Source organism: Sebastes fasciatus, chromosome 19 (genome assembly GCF_043250625.1).
Source record: "Sebastes fasciatus isolate fSebFas1 chromosome 19, fSebFas1.pri, whole genome shotgun sequence".
Classification (NCBI taxonomy): Eukaryota; Metazoa; Chordata; class Actinopteri; order Perciformes; family Sebastidae; genus Sebastes; species Sebastes fasciatus.
In genome coordinates, this window is record NC_133813.1 from 16,504,469 (window position 1) to 16,530,683 (window position 26,215).

A 26,215-nucleotide genomic window follows, 5' to 3' on the forward strand; every position below is an offset into this window, starting at 1 on the left:
ACTTGGTTGGCAGGTGTAAGGGTCAGAGAAGTCTGCAGCATAACTGTACAGCGAGCGGACTAACTGAGAGACGGGTAAGGGAGGCAGAGCGACAGACGAGCAGACAGTTACACAATCATGCTGACAGAGGAGGAAAAAAAGAGACCGGTGAAGGAAATGGTCAGCAAATCAGACAACCAAAGCAGACACTACAGGGGCGTGGATGAATATGCAATCTGACAAGGGGTCAAACAGATATTCAGACAGGGTCAAAAGAGAGTGCAGACTTAAAGGTGTCCTGGCCATGTAAAATCAGATGAGCCTGCAAGCAGGGAGACAGGAAGACGTCTGGCAAGCAAAGACGGAAAGTTAGATAAAGAAATCAAAAAGTGGACAGACAGACAGACAGACCGGCAGCCAAGAAGGAAAACGAAAAAGTAAGAAAGACAAAGGCAGTGCTCGGAAAACATTTTCATATATGTTTTTTAGGTTAAAGTGGGGAACTTCTAACTGGTTATGAAACAGTCTCAGTTTAATACTGATGCCTCTATGTGACCTACATACAGTAAGTAAACAAGACTCTCAGCGAGAAGATTGTCTATTTCTATATAGTTATTCTTAATGCTCGTCATCGGTGCCATCGGGTCCAATTCCGAAACTCTTTGTCACAGCCATCAGTGTTTGATACCTCTTCATAAGGCACTCTTTAGCACTAGTATGAGACTGTCAGACCATGCTGCAGTTAAATGAGAGGTTTCCTAAAGGAAATATGGTGCTCGGAAACATTGTTGTCCACAGGGACTGCCAAAATCAACAAAAAATTCAGGGTTTTATGTAAAAAAAAACTAAAAAAAACTTAAACTTAAATCCCAAAGCCAAGGTTTCCTCATGACGAGACAATGGCATTTATTTTCCCTAAGGGATGGAACAAAAATGTCTCCAGAGAGCTGAGCCAAAGATCTGTCGGAAAGTGTCTAATGTCCTCATGCTTAGCGCTTTTGAAAAAGAAAGGGAAGCCAGCAAGCTCTTGTTTGACGCAAAGCTGGTTTGGTTTTACATAAAATATGTAGGGCCTACACAAATCTCTACACATCTGTATTACAGTTGAGCTAACTGTGGAAGAACGAACAACAAAGTATGTGTGTTCAGAGCTGATCTGAGGACTGCTCTTGAATTTCATGTTCAATTTCACGTCACTGATCAGTTGAACAGGTTAGCGACATGATGCTAAACCTGAATTACAGGCGAATTTTTAACGTCAATATACTGGTCCTATCTGCAATTTTCTTTTCTAATATAGTGAATATAGTTAAGATGCATAGTGAAACAATGACATATTCCTTGCTAGAGATAACGCTCAGTCACTAATAACTAATAACATCCACATGTATTGTGTTTTAAAATATCTAATATATTGTTTGTATAAGCTTTCAGTAGATTGTAATGAGGAAAATAAATGTAATTTGATGTATTTTAAGTAAAGTAAGTCTCACAAGGCAAGGGTGAAATAAAACCACTCTCCCAAAAATTCAGGCTACTCACCCTTGAGCAAAAAATAAAAATTACAATTCCCTCCCCCATTCCCCCCATAAATGTTAATACAGTCCCTAAAATGTCCCATGAGTGGCCCATGGGTTGAAAAAACATTTAAAATGTGTGAACTTCCTCCGCTGAGCTCAATTCAAGTGGCGGAGGTAATCTTCAACATTTGTGTGATTAAACTGTCTTTTCATCAAGAGCTGGAATTAGAATTAACACTCAGACTCTGAAGCCTTTTTGAAAAGTCCTATATGCAGCGGCTGCCTGATATCCCGTTGCTCCACGCAGTGCAAAAAATGTAATAGCAAAAAAAACAAAGGAATTGCTTTTTTGGTGCAACAACAACTATGATGGCTCTCTCAAAGATTCACTCTTAAATCTCACCTTGAATCTTTCGCTCAATGCAATTTTCCCCCTTTTTTTTAGTCCTCCCTCTGTTTGTTTCGTCTTCTTCAATAAAATACCTTTTCTCTTGTATTTGTAATACCCTCGATTCTTTAAGGTCCCCATTTCCATCTTTACCTCCTATGCTTCTCTTCTCCCTCCATCACCTCTGCCTCCTTCTCCTCGTTCTCCCCCAGGCCCCTCTGGTCACCTCCTCCTCCTCTTCTTCCTCTCCTGTCAAAATTGCCCCTCTCTGTCTCTCTCCCGTCTTTTCTCTCCCAGCCCCATCCAGTGAGGTCATGCTGTATCAGATCGATCGGGGTCATTGATCTTCCAATATCCTGGTAGGCGTGCCCCCTCTTTTCAAGACAGAGCATTAGCCAATCATTAATCTAGATCAGACCATTAACCAATCATTAATCTGGGTCGCTATTTAAACCGAGGCTGCTGATTGGGTCAATGGTAACCTCTGACCTGTGGGTAGCAACATGAGGCAGGTCGGTTAAACAATCCTTCCTTCGGCAGCTGTTAATGACCTAATTGGGTGCCCTTAGATATGATTAAATAAAACAATCTTATTAAGAGGAGGTGGCTGTCTAGTTTTGTTCAAATTGGCTGAGCACTTGCACACGCACACACACTGTTGTGTTTACATCACTTTAGAGGACATTGCGTTGACTTGCATTAATTTCCTGGAGACTTACCCTAACCCTATAACCGCTACTTAACCTAACCTTTACCGTAACCTTAAACAAAGTTGTCACCCTAAAATGTAATGGTTTACGTTATGGAGGTGTGCATTTTGTCCCCAAAAGGAAGGGGAGTCCCCATAACGTGAGTGTGTTAACAGATTTATGTCCCCAACACATGAGAAAACAGGCCTACAAACACACACACACACACACACACACACTGCAAGCCTTATCTTCAATAAATCTTACAAATCTTCCTATATAACATCTATGCATCAATGTGTTGCACAATTTAAGTTTTGGGTTTTTTTTACGTTTGGATTATGCATGAAAAATGAGCTCATGCTGCTTTTAAAACCTGCCACTCTCTCTACACATGCACTCTATAATTCATACAATTTCCTCCCGGCTTGGTGGTGACTCCTTTTTGAAACTAAATTGTGACATATGTGGAACTTTAAAGCAGCATCATCAGAGGAAATTCTGGCATTTGCAGAATGGTATTTTATGTTGTAACACAATCTGGGAACATGTGTTTAAAAAACACAGTTTAACACGTGAGATTGACCCTGGTTTCAAAAAGCTTGTTATTAGCTGAACAGTAGAGTCGCAGACATCATATTAAAGGTGAACACCACCTAAATTAAGAATTCCAATATGGTGTTTCCATCGCCTGGGGAAGTTCAATCAATACTTGTGAACATGAGCTAGTCTTTCTCAAAGCCAGAAATCAGAGAAGTAAGTCTCAAACTTGTGATGTCATAGGGTATTAATTCTGGAGCTGCTCCATTGACAATGTATAAGAGACTGACCCAAAGAATGATTGTTTTCTTTTCTTTTTTATAGCTTTATTGCAATTGTTGTCATCTATAACACCTCTCCCAATACATTGTCTATGGAGCAGTTCCACACTTTATACTCTACGACATCACAAGTTTGAGTTTTACCACTCTAGTTTTGGGATTTGGGTGAGAGTTGTTCACCTTAACTGATATTTTTGGACTGTCTTAGACCGTAGGAATAACATGTATGAATTTTGAAAATGGGTGCAGATCCCCTTTTAAATCCACAATGGCTGGGAGCAATACAGGCGCTGGACACATTAGTATGAGTACAATCTTCTACATTATATAAATGGCCCTTTTATAAAGGTTAAATTGTTATAAGCTTTCGTTGAGACTTTAACAGAAGGGTTGATTTATCTCTTTGGTGGTTTGTTAGGCCAGAGTGCAGTATTGTGTTGCATTAGGCTCAGGCTTCCAGGTGTTATATGCACACATAATGCCATTCGGAACACAATGCACATTATGAAACTGCAACCTCGGGTCAATAAAGATGACCATAAATCTGAATCTACGCCTCTCTGACAGACAGCTTTCACAAATTCTATTCTTTATTGCAAGGTTGCTGTATATGAATGCATTATGGTGTTTCTTGGTTAATGGTTGTCAAGTTTTAGTAGACCTGCACAGGTGATGTTATACTTCCATAAAAACAGCAACTGTAAATTCAACCATATATGCCTGCTATAGCTAAAGTGATTTGATCTGATGCATTAGATCTGCATCCAGGCTCCCCCTCCATCCAATCCAATGATTTGTCATTTGCATTTTCCTATACAGGAGCGTTTTGTTTCTTATGTCTATCCATCTATCTATCTATCTATCTATTTATTACTTGTACATTCATCACCTATCCTTCTGACACTGTTGAAGGGGGTTGGGTGGGGGGGTAAAGTGAGGACGGGGTTAAATCTCATTGGAACGTGCGCAGAACACCGCGCTCTCGTGCCGGAGGTCTCGCCGGCACAAGTGTCTGTACAGAGGTTGACTCGAATCAAGCAGCGCGCGCGCGCTCTGGAAAGCTTCTCGTTGTGTTTACTGTAACAAGAGGGAGAAAAAAAATAAACATTTTTTTTAATTTTTAAATCTTTTTTCATCTCGAAGTAACGTGGCTCCTGCGCTCTGGATGATAATGGGATACATTTCCTTTCGAAGCCATCAGATGTTTCCAGTGGTGGATTTCACTGTTTTGGAATGTGTTTGATGCGCATTAACGTTTTTTTTTTCTTCTCGACATTTTCCTCATCTGGGTTTTTGCCTATACACGCTCTGCTTCATATTTTTCTTCTTCTTGCCACTGGAAAAATATGTGTGGATTTTACCCGTTTTTTTTATTATTCCTGCGACCTGTTTCATTAATCTAAAAGGGCTTGAATGAATGATGCAAATCTTTTGAGATGAAAAACAGCACTTTTGGGGATCGTTTTTTGCTTGTGCGCGGCTCGTGCCCAACCTCGCGCCTCAGCAGCCTGTTGTTGTCAGTGGAGAAACGCGCAACTTTCCCTCGAGCTGGAGCCGGAGTTGGAGTTGGTGCAGCAGCTGGTCTGAGCGGCAGCGGCGCACCAGGGCGACGCGCAGGGTGCCAGGAGGGGGACCGACGGAGCGGCCCCGGTGTTCCGCCGCCGTTCTGTGGTTGGACGGTGCAGCTGTGGAGCACGGATGAGGATGAAGATGGTGGTGATGATGATGATGATGAAGAACGCAGCTCGAGCAGCAGCAGGCACCGGGGTCTCCCCACCATCATCATGTTTACTGCTTCTGTGCGCTCTCGTCTTTCTCCCGCCGCTCCCGTGCGCTCACTCGCACCCGCAGCCGTGCCAGGTGCTGAAACGCATCGGCCACACGGTGCGGGTCGGCGCTCTGCACGTTCAGCCGCGCGTACTCTCCTCCACCGGCAGCAGCATCGGCTCTGAGGAGGACTGGGACTCGGACCGAGGTTGGACCGGAGAGCGGCGGGTGCTGGAGTTGGAGAAGAAGCAGGTCAAAACAACAACAAGTGCCGGCGCACCTGGATACGGCAGCCTCAGGACTAGGACCAGGAGTAAGAGCCAGCAGGCTCGGCAGCGCGAGGAGAACAACACCTCGAGGGAGAACCGCGTGTTCGCGCCAAGAGACTCGGTGCTGCTCGCGGTGGAGGCTCTTAACCGGGCCGGGCTGCTGCCATACAATTTGTCCCTGGAGGTCGTCATGGCTGTCGGGTCCGGGCTCGGAGAGTTGCCCTCCTTCTCCTCTTCCTCCTCTACCTCCTCCTCTTCCTCCTCCGAGAGCGAAGACCCGCTGTCGTTCTTGGAGAGCGTGTGTCACACGGTGGTCGTGCAGGGGGTTTCCGCCATGATCTCCTTCCCACGGAACCGGGACGAGTTCGTCAAGTTGGAGTTCGTCTCGCTGGCGCTTCAGGTGCCAGTAGTCAGCGTTGTGCAGAGGGAGTTTACGCGCCACAGTGAGGTAAAAACAAACAAAAAAAGTTAATCCTCCTAAATTACATGTGAGCTGTTGATTACTGCACCTCTGCATACAGCTGTTGCAGATGTTGTATACAGAAAAATACTGTGACAAGTCAGTCAAATCCAATAACATGAACAGAAAGCAGTTCCACATAACTAGATATTTTTGTGCCACCAGTGAGGTAATACAAAAAAAAGTTATTCCACCTAAATTGCATGTGAGCTGTTGATTACTGCACATCTGCATACAGCTGCAGTGACTGTTGCAGATGTTATATACAGAAAAATACTGTGACAAGTCAGTCAAATCCAACAACATATGGACAGAAAGCAGTTACACATAACTAGATAGTTTTGTGCCACCATTGGTCCACATTATTAGACAGAGGCTGGAGGGGGGAACACTTCCTCCTTGGTCTTTTTCCCTCTTTATCCTCCTCTTACTGGTTTCAAATGAAGGACAGAACACATTCTTTTGTCTTCCTTTTCTTGTTCAGCATTCATTTCACCACTCTTGGTTTAAATTGAGCAAAATTAAGCTAAATTGCTGACACAATTTGTGACACAAGCTGATGTTCTTGCATCAAATTGGGGGGAGTCTGCTGAGAAAAAGCTGCAGCTGCTTCAAAACTGAGACCAAAATTAAAGGGGCATAGAGGAAGCACACGCAGGCTCTGTCCATGGTGCTGAAATCTACCAATAATAATAAGAAGAAAAAGGGACAGGGTGTCTCTTTGCAGAATAGGAGAAGAGTGCATTCTCTCTTCTATTATAAACAAGGTTTCCAGTACAAAAAAAAATGATTGAAGGCTATATGTGCACCCAGCAGCACATGCCCTGAGGTAAATATGCACAAACAAACACTTTGCTGGGATTCAGCATTCCACAAGCAGAGGTTCGACGCTGTGGAGAGAGAGAGAAAGAAAGAGAGAGCACAACAGTATAGGAAAAGAAAGTTAGTTGGAATTGGAACTCTAACCTCAAGCTGTGTTGACATCTACAGTATTGATCTAACGCCTTTCCTTACAACAAATAAATGATGGACTGCCCTTTCTCAATCAGAAACACATATCATAATCATACATTATGTCGAGATGTGAATCCCATACTTGCGGAAGCTGCTGCAGCAGCACCAAGTCTAAATTCAAATCTCTGACTAGATTCTGGCCTATACTGGTATGTCTGTACAAGAAAAACCCATGTTTGCTGAGCCAACCCATAAGCGAGAGCAAGTTGGATAACCCTTTTGGCATTTGGCCTAGTCCAGTGAATGCACACTGAATAGCACACAAGTCAACTGTAGAGAAAATGTTGAAAGCATTTCACTGCTTTTACATTAAAATCAACATTTTTCTTCCTTACCCATTCTGTTGGGTGTTTCAACTACAGTATACGTACAGTTCTCTTTTAACTAAACGTACACAATTGGCAGGAAAACATCATCATAGGAACTTAATCAGTAAGTATGATATAGTCTGACTCTGCAGTGGTATTATCATGTTTTAAATGGCAATTACTATCATATTTGGCTTTAATCAAGAGTTATCCTTATGTAAAGCCAACCTTTGACATAGTGATATGGCATTTTCTATTCAAATTAACTCTCTTGATATGTCACGTGTCTCTCTCTGTAGCTTATCTTGGTTTAATTGCTGTTGTATAATCTCTCATCCACCCCCAAAACATCAAACGTCAATCTGAAAAAAAAAGTGTTAGATTGACAACCTTTCATCTTTAAAAAAGTATTTTTATCTTTAAAATGGTTTGGTTCACAAGCTGAGGAACTTTGGGAATGTGACGTGTTTGAAGGCAACGATATCCACATAACACACACAGTAGGTTGTTGTCAGTGCCCTCCAAAAGCATAGCTGTTCCAAAATGATCTAACATTATCTGAATGTGATAACACTGATAAAATGCAGCCACGAGATGTCACATTCTCCCTCCCTTGTTCCATTGCATTCACTTCACAACAAGTCGTTGCCAGGCACTTACCGTCAATCTCAGCCATTTATCCTTTTTTTTCCAACACTAACTGACGACCCAGATATACCACGTGATACCAATGTCATTTGACTACTGCCTCACAAGCCTTGTTAGAAGCGGGAACCAAACGTCAGATATTCCTCAGAGAGGTTGCCCCGATAGCTCAGTTGGTAGAGCAGGCGCCCATATATAACAAGGCTGAGTCCTAACCGCGGCGGTCCGGGTTCAAATCCGACCTGCAGCCATTTCCGCATGTCACCCCCTCTCTCTCACCCTTTCTAAACTGCCTACTGTCCTATCAATATAGGCTTGAAAATGCCCAAAAAAAAAGAAGATATTACACAGAGATAAACAAAACGTTCATTTTGGACACACCAACATTTTTTAAATGATTCATTCACAATCATAATATATATATTATTTTTGTTTTTCAGGAAAAGCCATACTTATATTTGGCACCTTTCTAAAGGCTCTATAGAAAAATTAAATAAAAATGTTAGCAATAAGACCGTTAAGCAATGGCAACTACTTGGTCTAGGATAGGGAAAGATTGCATTCATGTTTGATGAAAATCAACCATGATGGATGGTAGAAGTCAGGAAGTGTAGCTTGGTGAATTTCATGGATTGAAATTCATGAAACTCTTGAGCCAAATACTCTTAATTGACGATTGTCTGTAGAGTCTGCAGCTGGAATGCGAGAGAGAGAAAATTAGTTAAGTGTAAACACTCTAAATTAATCACTGGGACGGTTCATCAATAACCATTCTCTGGAAAAGACACCTGCTGAGTGTGTGTGTGTCTGTGAGTGTGTGTATTGGTTTGTGTGTACGGTTAGAAATGTCTCATAAGTACAACTATAGACACTCACAACCACAAAATGATTAAATGTAACTATACACTGTAAACCTCTTTAATTGGGTGGCTCTAACAGGGCGGTTATTGCATATCAATGAGTAGCAGTTAGAGTGTGTGTGTTTGTGTGACTTTCCACGCACAACCTTCCTGGGAGGGGCAAAGAGCTTTATTGTTTATTTATTTTCTTTCCTACACACACACAGACACACACACACGCACACACACACACACACACACACACACACACACACACAAACACACTCCAACCATTAGTTAGACTGAAGGGTTCTGGGACCCTTGCCACCTACTGAGCTATAGTAACGTGTGTGCGTGTGTGTGTGTGTGTGTGTGTGTGTGTGTGTGTGCGTGCGCGTGTGTGTGCGCGCGCGTGTGTGTGTGTGTACGTGCGTGCGTGCGTTCTAATTTCCTGCCCTGTGCACAAGGAAGCATTAGGCTGTTAGCAGTCAGCAGGTGTTTAAAGTCCAAACTGGTTCTTGGAAGTTAAATAACAGGTACAGATATACTGTATAGCAGACAAACCAATAGACAAAGATCAATACAGTGATGGATGTACAGATGGTTAGTTGAATGGATGGGTGGAAAAATGTACTTGGCAATAGACAGGCAAACAAACAGACTGTGCAGAACTCGTGTGTGACTTCTGGAGCGATGGCTTAACTCCCCTCTGACCCAATCTAGTTTTACTGGCAAATCCCGACTGAAGGCTGACAGCAACTTCTACGAAACAGAATTATCAAATTGTGAAACTTTTTGAATGTCTTTAGAGGATGTCATTAGTGTTTATTTGGTGACCTTGTCTGACCTTGATTTGTTTGCCTCTAAAACTATAGGTTGAACAAAGTTCACTATTAAAAAATAACATAATGTACCGATGAGCAACCTCTGACTCTGTATCCATGCCCACATTATGTTACGTAAGTGTCGAAATGATGAGGCTGCATTAGAATTATGGACCAAAATATAAAGCGACCTCGGGGTAAAGGGACTAGTTGGGTTGGGAGTAGGTGGTGAGAGGCTTCGGAAGCAGCAAAAGGTTGAGGATTTAGCATATAAAAGGGACTGAGAGACTCCCGGGGAAAGGAGACTCCCTGGGAAAGACCAGTTGTCTCCGATAGGAGGACCGAGTTTTAAAGTGGAAAACTTAAATTTAGATAGAGCATCTTCACCCACAACTTGAAGCATTTATATATGCAAATATTGGCTGCTACTTAATCCAATTATGTACAAATGTATGCTTTCGCTTTGCATCAAAATTGAAATGTGTTGCAGATATTCCCATTATGTCGAAGGGCATATGTAAAGTACTATATGTGGAATGTGTGCAAAGTAAAGTACAGATGTTTATGAGGTATACACCATGTTACTTGTTCATTAGATACATCTTTAAGATCTAATATGATGTATAAAAGCTGTGCAATAAATGCCACTTTTGCTAAACTTACCATGTTAAGCTTTTGCAGACAGCATCAGACAGGTGTTCAATTTTTAGGGCTGTGGTTAGTGGTGCTCTACTGGACTGTGTTAGTTTTTTATCAGCTGCAACCAGCAGCTCTACGGCTCACTCTGTCGTTCGTTCGGACGGTCCACTAAAATGTCCCCACCCTTTGGCGGTCACACTTTTCACCCTTGGAGGCTGGAATTTGGCATGGAGGTCAAGTGTGTGGGAGTACGTGGGTGTTTGTGTTCATGCCAATTGGCAAAAAGGGGGTGCGGCAGCGAGAGTGGCCTTAACAAAAAGGCGCATAACTTCTAAACGGATTTGCATACCTTCGCCAAACTCATGAACCATTTGTCGTAGACTCGTGGGAGGCATCATAGCATTGCCCAGCCCCTTTACGTTAGCCCCGCCCCTTTCATAACTCAGAAACCATTTGTCCTAGACTCATGTACTATTTGAATGAATGCAGCTGAAGTGCAGGCTTCCTGTCCTCTGTGACAGAAGAGCAAGGGGGAACACTGGAGCACATGCACATAGAAACACACAACCCATTTTCATCCATGTCAGGCAGACGCTTTGAACCTGACAGAGCTAAATCGGGACTTGTGCCTCGGTATCAGACGCTGAGGTACGTGACAAAGTGGTGGTATTTGACGACCTGAACAGGCTGCACACCCTGCGTGCTGTTATTGGCTGGAGATTACACCCCCACGTGGGGCCCAAACGCTCTTTTCTGACGCCCCAGAAGAGTCCCGAACACAACAAAATAAGAAGAAAAGAGAAAAAAACAGGCAGAGGGCAGGGTCTCCGCAGATACAGACACTGCCACACACTAATCGTGGGTCATAAGTGATGATTGAGAGGGATTATTCCTGCATATTAATCCTTTTTAAGCCATGCCCCCTTTCATAACTCATGAACAGTTTCTTGTAGAATCTTGTGAGAGGCAACATTGGTCTCAGCAGAGAGTTCCTTTTTCGTTTTGCCATAGATGTCAAGTGTTTGAGAGGTTGTGTGTGTGAACGCATGCACATACGGATGTGTGTGCATACGTGGTTGTGAATTTGTGTTTGTTACAAGTGTTACTAGAAACTACAGTGTATAAAATGTTGCAGTCTGAACATGTTTTTAGCAGGACAGAGTCGACAAAGTGTAAACACTTCATTGGCTTTGGAACAACTTCATCACAGTTACTAAAGCTGTCTCACAATTGGGTCATATTGAACGCCATTAATCAGAATTTGTCAATGTCAACTATAGCAATTAGCACTTTCCTTCTACTCAGCATGCAGCACCTTTACATGACCCACCTTTGTAGTTCTTTCAATAACAAATTAAGTAAAGTCCTGTTCCATGACCATTTTTGTCTAACCTCTGTGTTGGGTGTGTGTGGGTGAGTAGACGTGTTAGCTTTCACGTGCTTCACATATCCAACAGTGAGTTTAGCCTAAGGGGCAGCGGGCTCTGTGATGGAAGGGTGGTAGTAGTAACTCAGAGATGGTTTTTGTAATGCATATTTTAACCGTGAAACAAAACACACTTGTGTTCTTTTCAATTAGATGCTGGTAAATTAATTTGCAGATCACGCTGATTAGGATATTGGGGGTAATTATGTCCTCAGAATCTATCCAGGGATAGCAGATGAATGATTTGCTTTGCTGACAAAGGGGGAGAGTAAGTGGAGTTTCTCATTGTCCCTTCATAAATAACGCTGGCAGTGACATAATGAGGCCAGTAGGATGAATGTATGAGAGCGATGGTGTTAGGGGTTGAGGCTAAGGAACAATAGTGAAACCCTTAAGATTTGAACATTTTGCAACATTTGCAAGATATATTGTTTTTGTTTTTTTTGCTAAATCAACATTTTTTTGTAAATTATTCAAAGGACGGGACAGTGTTCTATATGTTTACTTCTGCAATCTTGTAAAAACAAAATACCAGAAACCCATTTAAATCAGTTTTCACACTTTCCCCACAATGAATCATCTAATCAAGTGTAAGGGATTTACAAATGGACAGGTTTGGTTATTAGCTAATTTAATAAATAATATTCATAGAATTATTATTATTAATAAGAATTATTAATCATCATTAATAATGAACGGGGCACCACCCTGGAATCAGGGACCAATAACCAAAACGTTAATCCAGTCTCATAAGGGGATTGTTCACTCCAAATGCCAGTATTTAAGCACTACTTTACACTTAGGAGATGAACGGTGAAGGGTGAATCCGAGCACTGACTCTCATAACCAGCCGTTATTACAATATGAATGCACAATAAACACAGACAACTGCTATTCAAAATAAGACCATTTATTTAAATATAGTGATCTCAATCAACAATAAACACTCTAACAACATTAATCTAAATCAATAGTTATTACAGCAGTAATTACTAATTAACAACACTTTTAATAAACAAACGGATATTCTACAATGCAGCTCTAAGCACTAAACTAGAATTAAACAAAACACAAAGTGAGAGAGAGAGAGGATATGTGTGTGTGTGTGTGTGTGTGTGTGTGTGTGTGTGTGTGTGTGTGTGTGTGTGTGTGTGGGGAGGAGGAGCAAAGGACGCTCGAGGTGGCGTCACCACGCAAGTGGCTACGTCACGTGAGGGAGGGGTTGCTCGAACGTTACAGATCACGCACGACCGGGGGTGTGAACCCCACGTGTCCTGTAAGGTAATGGGGTGAGCCTATGTGAGGAGGCGTGTCTATGTGTGTGTGCGGTGTGGGAGGAGCAAAGGACGCCCGCGGTGGACGTCACCACGTAAATGGTTACGTCACGCGAGGGAGGGGTTGCTCGAACGTTACAGATCACGCACGACCGGGGGTGTGAACCCCACGTGTCCTGTAAGGTAATGGGGTGAGCCTATGTGAGGAGGCGTGTCTATGTGTGCGTGCGGTGTGGGAGGAGCAAAGGACGCCCGCGGTGGACGTCACCACGTAAATGGTTACATCACGCGAGGGAGGGGGTTGCTCGAACGTTACAGACCACGCCCAAACAGATGTGAAAGTCCCGCGTGATCAGTAAGGTGGGAGCGTGAGGAGGCGTATCTACGTGTGTGCGTGTGTGGGAGGAGCAAGGGAAACCCCGAGGCGGCGCCACCACTACGTGGTTGCGTCACGAGGGAGGAGTTGCTCTGGTGGCGGAGGCGCCACGGAAATCACCGACTGGTACGAACGGGAGGTTTAAGTCCCATGTGTCGGCAAAGTGTTTGTTTGTATGTGGTAGAAGTGGAGGGAAAGAAAGGCGGGGGCGCCTTAAAACAGTATCACAGTCAAAACAGTAAACACCGCAGCAGCAGGAATCCTAACTGCCGCACGAGAGATGTACTAGCTGGGTTATTATCACTCAGATGCTCGGCAGGCAAACTCACGTTAGTCAGCCGTGCACTGGTCTTTCAATAATAAACTACAGCCACAGATCTTCACGTTTAGCAGGAGCTAACATAAGGAGCACACAGTAATCAGACAGTCAACAACAGTAAACAAAGCAACATAAACAAGCAAAGCAAAGCAAAGCAAGTAAAATAAACAAAACAAACAGACGGACTCGGCGGTCCGTACGTTCAGTATAAATCAACAATAGTTATTAACTTATTGGAATATACAATTTCACTAGTCTCTGCCCAGATACAAGCCTCTTACTTGAATCGCTTCTTCGGAGCGATAGTGGAGTATATCGTCGTTAATTGGTCCGGCGGCGTCGCGCTGGCTCGGACAATAACGGGCCGTTATGGAGCTCGTCAGCTGATGAACGGCAGGCTGGACCTCCGTGTGGCAGCGGAGGGGAAAGCAGCCAGAAATGAAGGAAAAGGCGGTGCGCTCGTTTCCTTTGATGAAGAACGGTTGTCCTCGGCTTCCTTGGTGAAGCCGGGCTGTAGTCTTCCTTCTGCAGGGATGTGGATCAAAGTCTGATGGACACAACACTATCTTAACTCGTCCAGCGAGGTCAGAAAATGTGGCTCGGTCTTAGGTGAACGCCGCAGCGTTGGGTACCTCCTGGAGCGACGTGAGTCGCAGTGGAAAGGGATGAGATTCAGGTGAGCATGCCTATATCTCCTGTGAGAATAGTGGGCGTTTCACCGGAAAGACCCCACATTTCCTGTTAGCCTCATCCAATGGGAGTCCTTGTTTTGGATTCAACATGAAATCTCGCATGTAGGTGAGAGATTTCAGATTTGGCCGTTGGGTCCCCTGCTGTGATCAGGCTTCTGGTTTCCCATGTAGGCCAAGGCTCTTTGTCTCGTGAGGTCCCTACACAAGGAAAGATCAATACCAAGTAGTTTATTTGATTTGTCCACTGGGGCTCATGATTCTGCCAGTACCTGCAGTTTTACCAGAAAGCAAGGCATGCAAGTTTCTTCACGTTAACAAAAAAAAAAACTCACAGCAAATGTATTTGGGCCGCGGAAGTCACAGATTTCTGAAGAGAGAAGAGTGATGAAAGAGAGCAGAGTGACAACAAAGCTGGGATTTCCCAGTTCGGCGAAAGCAGCAGATCTCTGTATTTATGAAAGAGAGCAGGCATCCGCATTCCCTGGAAAATTTCTGCCTGTTTATTTACACGAGGAACAAAGAGGGGGTTACAGATTTTATGGTGATCACAGTGCAGAAGTGCTGCAGCTGAGAATAAATCCCCCAATCCTCCTTGGGGATGAGAGGAGGTGAGAGTCTGATGCCCGGTGGACTGCATTACCATTTCTTTCCCTGAAACAGGACTTCTAAAACTGAAATAAAACACATAGTTTTTGCGTCTGTTGGTGCTTTTGTCGCAGAAACAATCCATCTGTGAATAGGCTACACAATAAGCAGATGAATAAGAATTATCTTATTTGCATGCCCATTGGGTAGAGTGATTAATGGGATAAACGAAATTAACCAATAGATTAATCTAATGGACTTTTAGTGCAAAGCTTGTGGAAAAGTTGTAAAGTCAATTAAACAGAGATGCTGAGGGCCTTTTAAGTGTGTGTAGTTCTGTGTGTGTTTGTGTGTGTGTGTGTGTGTGTGTGTGTGTGTGTGTGTGTGTGTGTGTGTGTGTGTGTGTGTGTGTGTGCGAGTGTGTGTGTGTGTGTGTGTGTGAGTGCATGACAGATTGATTGCCTGGGTGACTGGTATGTAGGGTACAGTATGCCAAGGTACACCGGAGCAGATCTATCTGGCAGCTCAGTATTACAGGGACGACCGTGTCAACTGTGAAACGTATCAGCTCTGATCTTCTGGCTTACTGTCATCCTGTAGGTGCAATGCACTGTGTGTGTAGAGTAGGTTACTGCTCTGATCATAATGGCACTGAAGAAGTCAGTGGACCCAGTCGATGGTTTCAGCCAATTACCTACAAATCGTACACATTTTGTATTTCTGTCAAACATTTATTATAGCATACAACCAATTTTTTTTTAAGATTAATGTCCAACCTTGTAGAAAGTGAGGGTGAGGTATGAAAATGAGTGCTTGACTTGGTTTAGTCACCTTTTATTTAAATATTATTATTTTCTGTTTTTGGAATTATTATTTTCAGTTGCAGTTTGGTTAGGCTTAGGCACCAAAACTACATGGTTAGGTTTAGGGAAACCTAACTACCTAAAATATACATACATGTACATATACTTATACAGTATCGATGTGTGCCCAGGTCAGGTGCAATGTTGTTGGCTACGGACACCTGGTTGCTTGTCTCTGCCATGCTACAGTATATACTAGGGATTTGATGGTGAGGACATTTTCCCACCGGTTAATAAACTTGTGATAACACTGGTGTTACCGATTACACAGGACATTTTACAAGAAATGACAACAGTCAACATGTGCAGAGCGCTTACTTTGATCTTCACCGTCGGGTGGCAGTGTGTCTGGTCCAGCTTTCGCTGCGGGGCCGCAGGTTTAACACGGGACTGCCACCCAGAAAGCGTTGTTTGTGTCCTATGTGAAACCAAGTTAGTATTGGCTTATTTTGATTTACTTTTGTGCATAAGTTATGCAACAAACATACTTATTTTACTTAACATACATACTTATTTGAACCCAAACCACAATATTTTCCTAAATCCAATCATGTAGTATTGTTACCTAAACCTAACCAGTTCAAACATACTTAGTTTAACCCAGACAGTGATCCTTTCTTAAACCTAACAGAGTATCTCTGTTACAGAAAACAACAGATTTTGCACTGCTCGTTCGTGTTGCTGAATATTCGTAGGAGAACGCACGGAAAATGAATAATAACTTTACGTAAGTTTGTCACTGAAAACTTCCTGCTAGCGTCTGGAAACGATGCTGATGAGAGCGGAGATAGTGAACCAAAACAGTAAAGTTGTGGGTGAAAAAAAATATTTGAAAGTTGGGTAATAATTTTATTTGCTTATCATTTGTCTCCTGGGTTGATCCTCTAATAACATACAGTAGTTACTGTAGACTTGTGAAATTGGTCCTTGCTTTCAACCTTACACAAAAGATAACATCATCTCTGACCTAAAATAAATAAAGGCGATGGACTTTTCACTGCCGATTAGCTATCTCAAGCTAATTTATAGGCTCTCAAAGGTGATTTAACAAACTGAAATTAAATAAAATCAACTGTAGCCTGGTAGATGGGAAATCAATCTAAAAAGGTACTATAGAGTTTGGAAAATGGTCAGCAACAATATAGAGAATAAAGAACTTGTCACTGACGGGCTGATTCATGTAATTGTAAGAACTGCATGGTCCTTTAACAGGATATAGTCTATTGTTGTTCTCTTCTGAAGGTGGTAAAGGCCAATTTAAAACATCACTTACAGAAAGCCCCAAACTACAAGGCAAGCAAGCACTCAGCCTCTTATTTTATAATACAAACTATAGTGTAATAGTAATGTTGGGATCCTGCTTATTTCAGAATCCCAACATTATACCATATGCATATCTTTGGTGAATATACTGCAGAAATTTATGTTGGATATAAAACAGAGCATATCAAGCTTCTCATTTTAGTATCTTTGTGGAGCATTAAGCCATTCGATGGATGGTTTCATCATCACAGCACCTGACTCCACAATGGGACCACACTTTTATCATTCCTGGTCCAGGTGGAAATCACACACACCACTGCCGTTCTCATTGATCTGTCCAGGCCTCATCAATCAACTGATGAATTCATGAATCGCAAAAGCGGAGGTGTGAATTAAATGAAACGGAATTGACCAAGCAGTGTATGAAAGGCCCAGTTGAGTTTCTCCAGGTTTTAGGTGTTGATTAAATCACAAATATAATACACGCAAAAATAGATGTAGCGTGTTCCTCATGATGTGAATAATGATATTCATGGGAGCAGGTAAGTGGAGGCTGAAATCCATTATATCCAGCAGACTGTGTTTGTTCTCGAGGAACCAAATTGAATTCTAGGGTAGAAAGTAATTCTGCAGTTGGATTTATAACCTTTTCTGTCTTTCTTTCTTTCCTTCTTTCCTCCGCTCTACTACATCTGTTTCTCCTTCCTGGTGCCCCATCTTCCTATTCTCACTCCCCTCTAACCTTCCCCCCTCTTCCTTAATGTTGCATCTAACCTACTCCTCCACCATCCATCCAATGTCCTTATTTTGCCTTTTCTCCATCTCATTTTGCCATTTCTCGCAATCCCTTCATTCCAAAAAACATCCTCTAATGTTTTTCTCCTATCTCTCTGCCCTCTATGAAATCCAACTGACCCTCACCGACCTTTTGTCCTCCCCATCACTACTTGTTTATCACTCCGGTCACCCTTACATTTCCAATCCCTCTATTTCCTCCTGTTTATTTAACTGTCCCTCATCTCTATCCCAATCCCATATGCCTCAATGTCTTCCATGACTTTTACGATCTCTTAAATCTTTCTCACCCCTCTCCGTAATTCCTTTCTTTTCCCTTCCCCCAAATCACTTGCCCATTCACCCGTTCCCTTTTTACAATCTCCCCGCAGAATCCTCTCCATTTTCAACTGGCGATGCGGACCGTGGAGGCCCCGCCATCCCATCTCCTCTCTAACCTGCTGATGATGAATGGCTGGTTGGACTTCAGTATTCTGCTCTGTCAGGAATGGGACATTAGCGACTTCCTCCTCCTCATTAAGAACAATACCCGCTTCCACCTGGGCACTCTTGTCAATCTGACAACCACCGCCTCAACCTTGTCGCCAGCTTCATCTTCATCATCACACTCAGGAGCGGCATCAGGCGTCGCAACAGGAGCAGAGTCATCGTCATCATCATCATCATCATCATCATCATCGTCGTCTTTGCCTTACTTCTCCCCCGCTGCCTCATCCTCCTCTTCTTCTTCGTCCACTTCCTCCTCTAAGTCGGACCAGCAGCAAGCTCTCATGCGGCAGTTGGAGCGCCTGAGGGAACCTTCGTCCACAAGGGGAGTGGTGACATTTGGGTGCGAGATTCGCGAAGTGCGGCGTCTGTGGACGCTGGTGAGTCGGATGACGCTCCCGGAGTTTCACTGGGTTTTGGGGGACAGCCAGAATGTGGCCGAGCTGAGAACAGAGGGGTTGCCCCTGGGGCTGCTGGCGCACGGGATCATGGGGTCCCCTTCTCTGGATCACTACGTCCAAGACTCAGTGGAACTGGTGGCGCGGGCGGTGGGCAGTGCAGCCCAGGAGAATCCTGCCCTGGCACTCATACCTGGGACTACTAACTGTATGGATGTACAACAGAGCAACGGCAGCTCGGGGCAATACTTGTCAAGGTAGGGAACCATAATTTACTATCATTAGATGCAGAGAAAACATTGTTTGTAAGTTTTAACAAAGTACTTTTGCAGTAGAAGAAATGATTGAAATTGGTTTGTAGTTATTGAATTCAAGTAAATCGCCCCCGTATGCAAGAGAGTGATATGTGAACATTTCCATATGGCAGGTCAACCCAAACTCGGGGGAAGACGTTTAGATAGCACGTCATTGCAAGGAAATTCTGCTTGTCATGAGAACGCATTTTAGGCTTTTCGCAAGTGGATTTAATGCCACGCAGCAAAATTACAATAAGTTAGGTTTAGGCAACAAAACCACTTAGTTAGGTTTAGGAAAAATGTCATGGTTGGGCTTGGAAACAACGTAACAGAAGTACGTACAACACGTCGTACGTAAAACACGTCACTAAAAACATGTCACAAATGTAACGGAACTTCAAAATAACTCAAAACTTTTTGGGACACATACACCGGTCTGCTGGTTGAAAGTCCTGTGTTTGTTGGACCCATCCAGCGTATTGTTTTGAAAAAAAAATTCTCATTCAAGAATTGAGCCAAAGCGAATGAGAAAACTGTAAAATCACCACCTATAGAAGGATCAGGCATTGCAATTTACTTGCTAACTTTGTCCGTCTGCTGTGTGGAGTTGCCTGGGGATCATACAGTGGGGTTTTTAGATCAATTTTGCTGAAAACAGCTGCCTGCCGCGTTCGAAAACCTGGGTCATCTCCACCCAACCGTCCTCATTCTCCAATACTTCCCACCCCTCACACCCTCTCTCTCCAAGGTGCTGTTTGTGATTCAGCTTCCTGTTTTTTACTTTATCTCCTCTATAATCCTTTCGTTGTTGGAGACTGCTCTTCTCTCACATCATGCAGAATTTTGGTTTACAGCAATGTCAGTCTGCAACTTGCCACAGAAATACACATTCATTCATACACATCTGCGAAAGGCGCATGCATGCACGAGCACGCAGCGTATTCGAACGCACTCTATACACACTCAGTAACTGCAGCAGTGTGGTGAAAGGATAACGTGTGATGAATTGCATTTAGCAGCAGCGCCGTAATCTGCAGCTGGGCCACTCTACTTTATAGTGCTACAGTAAGATATGAGTGATGGAGAGTGTGTGATCACACACTACTACATTACCATAAGAGTCTGACCTTTCCTACTGAGATTCTCCTCAAAACACCTGAATCAGCAGAGTGATCGTCCCAGGAAGAGGATTATTTGAACGTGATGAGCTTGTTGAGGCTGGAGGAGACTTTTGATTGTGTTTTTTCATTTCTTTGGTTCATTTTAAGCTGATATTAAGTGTTGATTAGTCTGCAAGTGTTTTACATAATATCACCTTTTACCAAGTTTATAAGAGCCCTGTTCCTTGAACCTGTGAAGGCAGGGGATTTACCCATACAGGTTTAGTTTCCACTGTTTGGAAATTTGTCTAATCCAAGCTGTTACACACACCTGGGATTTAGAATAAATCTGTATACATTAGAGAGCAATATATGATATACTCTGACTAGCCGTAGATGCTGGAGAAAAGGGAAAAGGATGTAGGTTTGTATGTAACTTAGGGCTGCACAATTAATCAAATATTAATCACGATCACGATTTTTTGGCTGCCCACAATTAAATGAACATGATCGACTGCAATGTTTATGTTTAAAATGCATGCTCTGTTTTGGCTTCACTTTTGGAGAGCTGTCATGCCCATAGACTGTATAGAAGAAGTGGACTTAGTCGCCATGACGTCACCCATTTGTTTGTGGACTGCCGTTTTGAAGCCTCGAGTTCTGCATTTTGGCCATTGCCATCTTGGTCTTTGGCCGTCGACATCTTGGTTTCTGGTTGTTGCCATCTTTGTTTTTGGCCATCCGCATCTTGGTTCTTGGCCGTCGTCATCTTGGTTCTTGGCCGTCGTCATCTTGGTTTTTGGCCGTCTCCATCTTGGTTTTTGGCCATTGTTTTTTTTGGAACAAGAAGTGACACAAGAGGGTTGAGCTAGGTACACCTGAACGCTGAATAAGAATTGTTTTGGCAACCAAAATGTTTCAATTGACTTTGATGAAATGTAAACACATTGTGAAAGGGTTAAAGTTCTAAGACAAACACACAGACAACTCCCAAGCCCAAAAGTGTTGGTCCAAGTTGATTTTGCTTCTAGGAGATGCACTGTGAATAAGGACCTTAAGGAGACTTATTTTGATGCAAAAAATTCTACATTAGCAGAAATGTAGCTCAACGTGGAAAGGAAAGCAGCACTCTGTTCATGTATTTGTAAAAATGCAATACAAATATTTTGTCCCTAAAATCAATGAATAAATCGGGATTAATAATTGTGATCTCGATATTGATTAAAGTAATCATGATTATCATTTTGCCCATAATCATGCCGCCCTAATGTAAACTGCAAAAATACCCAAAATCTGTCTTTTATCAGAATGTTATTCCTTTTTTGTAAACCACTTTTTGTAAAGCTGTTGGATTGTGTGGACTGCCCCATCACATTCACGCTACAGGGATTAATAGATGTTGACTTATTGTCCTTTTTCCAATTTTCCGTGTGTCTCTCTAGGTTATAAAGATTGGCGATAAATTGAATCAGGGTCGTGATCATCATCTATTACCATTAAATTCTGTTGTGCAGTCTAACAATTCCAGTGGTTTCCTTTTCTTTCTGAAATGGACCTTAATCTGATTGTGGAGGCAGCGTAGTTTAGTTGTCAGATACACTGACCTGTCACCTGTATATTTTTCTCACCTATAACAGAGTCTGATTCCTGTGGATTTTCAATGCGGCACCACCTGTGGGTGCAAGGAGTTGTTTTACGTGTTTCTTGTGCTCACCAATAAACTAGAAACCAGTGTTTTGGTTGTCGCAAATACAGCCATACACTACTCCACACCCTATCTATTGTTTTCTACTAAGCACATGACTGCTTCATTAAGTCGTAATACTCTTCACAATGCCAGAGGGCTCACGGGGCTGGAGACCGCCTGAGGGAGAGTGAAATATATGAATGAGTCGAGGGTGCAAGCGAAAGGTCGGAGTTGACTGTCCTCCAGTTCTGCAGAGGAAGAAGCTGGTATTTGCACATGGAAGTTGCTGAAAGTCAGACATTATATATTTTGAAAGCAATTTTCACTTATTTTGCCTCAGGGCTGACATTTAGACACAGGAGAAGTGCTCGGATACATTAAAGTTTGATATCCTTCTAGAATAATGCGATTTTTATTAAGTCAGTCGGGGGACCTGGGGATGAGAATGAGATGGATGAAAGTTTGGAAAATAATAAATTGAATTCATTTGATGAGATTTTAGAGAAGTTATGAAGACCTTCAGGCCCATATTATTTTAATTTTATACAATATTAAAGCTTAAAATCCTGTTTTTCACAGTGCTTACAAGATGTTAGTTTTCCAATTGTTTCAAAATAAGTTATATAATGAAGAGATATTAACATAAGTTAGAGTGATCAAACAGGGGGTGATGTAAGAAGAACCTTTGGTTGAATAAAGGCATAAATGCATCACATCACAGTGCACAACTACAACTTTTGAAACAACATACATTTTCCCTATAGCTGCTGTAATACAGGAAAATAAGTACACAAAGATAATGGCCTAAGGGATATAGCATGGGACATTATATTACAAGAAGTTGTTAGACAAACATTTGACATTGGTGCAGTAGCACGTTTAGGTGGAGGAGTGTGTGAGGCAGTGTGCAGGACCGGAGTGAGTCTCTTTAAGCTCCATTGACTTCAAAATCTCCACCTGTTACCAGCAAATTGCTGTGGCGGGCACAGTTCTGCTGCAACAAAGAAAGTCACCGAACTAATTAACTGGTTGTTTTCACCTTGCGAGTCTATGTGTGTGTGTGTGTGTGTGTGTGTCATCATAGTGAAATGTGGTCCTGGGGACACATACTGTAGTGGGAACTACCAAAGAGGCGGTTTTGAGTACTTTGCCAGGTGTTCAGTGTTTCCCCTACCATTGCTTTGGTGGGGTGGGGGTGGCCCAAGAAAGAAACAAATCATTTTATTTACCTAATTTATGTGCAGTCGTTTCATTTCAGCTCAGTGTTTCCTGTAGCGCTAGTTTCTCTCCTTTCTCCTCTCCTTTGGTGTTTCGCCGAGGGACAGCGAGACGGCATTCAAACACTCGGCAGTCTGATAACTTGTGGCTCTCGCCTGTTGCTCCGTTTCAACAATGTTAGGCTGCAAAAACTTGCTTGCATTCTGAAATTCAACCGTGGTGCTCTGTCTGGAAATGATGTGACTTAAACCAAGTAAGATAGCAGAGGAGCCAAAAGGTGGGCGCCCCAGTAGCTCACTTGTTAGAGCAGGTGCCCCATATACCAAGCCTGAGTCCTTACTGCAGCGCCCAGGGTTTTAATCCGACCCCCTGGCCCTTTTGCTGCATGTCATCCTCTCTCTCTCTCTCCCTTTCACAACTATCACTGTCACTATCAGATTTTGTCACACCCATGCAGGATGCAGTCATGACACTTTATAGGTGTGTAGTTGAGATTAAAATGAAGGCCGAGTTTGAAGTGTTATCCAAGATGCAAGATGGTCTCTAGTTAGACACTACAATTCCAAAAACATAAGTCTAGCAACCTCCAGATCAGTTGTTATATGACTTCTATTGTTGCGCTAGTTGTATCTGCAGAAACTGAAATTCTCTTTTACAGGTCTTGTTAACAGTCTCACCAAGATTAAGCTGATTTAAGACAAGGAATCATATTGTCACACAGAATGATTGTTTCTAAAAACACTGATGATGACAAGTTAGCTTAATCCTATTGTGTAAGAAAGTAAATGAAATCAGTGGCGTTATTATAAAACTTGAAATGAAACGATGAAAGGGCTGAAAGAAGGTGAACATCTCTTGTCCACCATTTAGGTCTTGTTTTGAAATCTAGAGATGAAATATGGCATTTAAGAAAACGTTCCCCTTTTCTAGATTAGTTTCTCTCAAAAGCACTGGCATTACATTGTTAAAAAATCAAGTTGGTTAGTCATGATAAACATTTAAACTTTTTCATTTAAGAGCTTGTCGGCTCTTTTCGTCAGCAGTGGTTCCCAATGTTTTGGGTTTCTGGCCTCTGAAAATGAAGCAATGTCTATTTATGGCCTCTTTTCATAGGTTGTGACCAGTAAAGAGCAATATTTGCTTCTCAAAATGTCTGGAAGGTAAAATTATAAACTTATTTAAAGATAGTTTGTTTATAGATTTGTTTATTTCCTACCTAGTAAATCATCTGTTGAACCCTAAGATTTCTCTTGTGACCCCCACGTTGGGAACCCTCGTCTTACACCCTGCTGTCACTTTCAGCCGCTTCAGACATTTCCATTGCAGTGAGGCGACTGCCTTCGGTTTGGTATTAGAGCTGTGGTCTGTCAATAGTGTTGAAGCCAGAAAGCGATCTGACAGATGAGAAACAGAAAAGCTTTAGCGGTTCTCAAGCTAGACATTGAAACCCTCCGGGGAATCTATTGCATGATTATTATGGACTTATGGTGGCAGCAGAGTCGCTGGCCAAGCAAAAAATCATTCATAAGAGGAAAAAGCTGATGACTTATAGAGGTGTTTGTCATCAGATAACTAGAATATTATGGCAGGTGAGGTATTGTAGAAACCACCGGCTAGCTGCTAAACCACTCCCAGTATGACCAAGCAAGTTAGGAGCCAGATGTTGTTCGCAGGAATCCACACAATTAGCAGCTGCTTGAAAAATGTTTGTTTGAATGGTGATAAAACACATAAGTAAAACATATTTTCCATCCATCCATCCATCCATCCATCCATTAACTTCCACTTATCTGGGGCCGGATCATATAAACACATTAACAAAGTAAAATTGTTATTGCCCCAAAAGATTAAAAAATGCTAAAAAAAGATAAGTAGCCACAAAAAAATAAACAATCAAGATTGTAGATCAAGGCCTAATTAATTTGTACAACACAATCCACATAGCAACTTCACAAAGATGGATGATAAGTTGAAGAGCAAAAAAAGAAAGAAAACAATTTGGCCAGATATTTACGCAGATGTTTTCCTCCAGGCTATGTGGTAAAACAGGTGAGCAGCTGTCAGATAAGGGACTTCCACATGGATGGTGAATATGTAATAGATGGAGGGGGTTACTGGGGAATTTCAAATACAAACGGAGAGTAATTTGAGGTCAAATAAGTGTGTGATCCTCATTAATTAAGGTGCACCAGGCAATGTTGTTATTTGAACAAAAAACTCGAGGTGTATCAGACAAGCATGTGAACCCCCCTAATTAACATACAGTAGGTTGGTTATACTTGTCCAACTTCTACTGGTGCTAGTGTTTGTGGGTGTTTTTTTCTCCATAGAGTAAGTGGTAACTCATAACTAAGAGCTCACAGCACAAGTTGAACCAACATTACATGTTTTTCTGCTAGTATGAAAATGTGTCATGTGGCAACCCAGTCACCAGAAAAAAATGTTGGCATTGGACGTTTTTGCCAACCACGGATTGAATGTCAACGTTTCAGAATCAAAGATACATTTCATAAATACGTGTCATATCAGCCTCGTATCGCACTTGCAGAAATGCAATGCCATGTGGATAACATTTTTGAAATGATTGGTTAGGTTTAGGCAACAAAACTACTTGGTTAAGGTTAGAAAAAAGATCATAGTATGTGTATAAATAATAATGTACCAACATACCGACCTTACATAACAATGCAAAAAAAACACCATAGTTAGGTTTAGGAAAGAACTACATGGTTGGGCTTACAACTACTAAGTTTGTACAGAGAAAATGACACTGAACATTGTGTACACGGGACACGAACAAACAGCTGATTGTAAACGGTTGTTACTGCAAACGTCTTTAGCTCGATACTGTGACATATTCCCCAGTGAAATGGAATATTTGAGCGGTGTACAGTTACAAGAGAGATTTAAATGAAATCCTTTGCATGTGATTGGACCACTAAAAAGTGGGCGGGCTTAGAACGTAGCGCGATACAGAGCTATGGACAGAGGACTGTGGCTCCACACACACCTCCCTTGTCTAAAAGTCGCAAATTGATTGATGGATGGATGTCATGATATTATTGGTTAAAATTGGTTGGTACTAGCTTACGTAAGCACACGTCACACGTTACAGGAAGAAAATATGATTGGATTTGGATATAAAAAATACGAATATATTGTTAAATAGGTGCATAGTATGACCGGGGAAGCTCTAAAAGGGTTAAAAAAGCATTTTTTTCATTTTCATCTTTGCATTAAAAATAATTCAAAATGCATTGTATGCTTGTATGTGA

General features: G+C 42.3%; 1 protein-coding gene across 1 annotated transcript in view; it reads left to right on the forward strand.

Annotated features, from left to right (window-relative positions):
- Window positions 1-4,377: 4,377 nt before the first annotated feature.
- Window positions 4,378-26,215, forward strand: part of grin3a (glutamate receptor, ionotropic, N-methyl-D-aspartate 3A) — a 56,373-nt gene continuing 34,535 nt past the window's right edge. Inside the window, exons 1-2 of the mRNA XM_074618840.1 lie at window positions 4,378-5,881; window positions 18,127-18,896. Of these exons, the coding sequence (XP_074474941.1) occupies window positions 5,096-5,881; window positions 18,127-18,896 (1,556 nt within the window). The 5' untranslated portion in view covers window positions 4,378-5,095. The remainder of the gene's footprint in view (window positions 5,882-18,126; window positions 18,897-26,215) is intronic.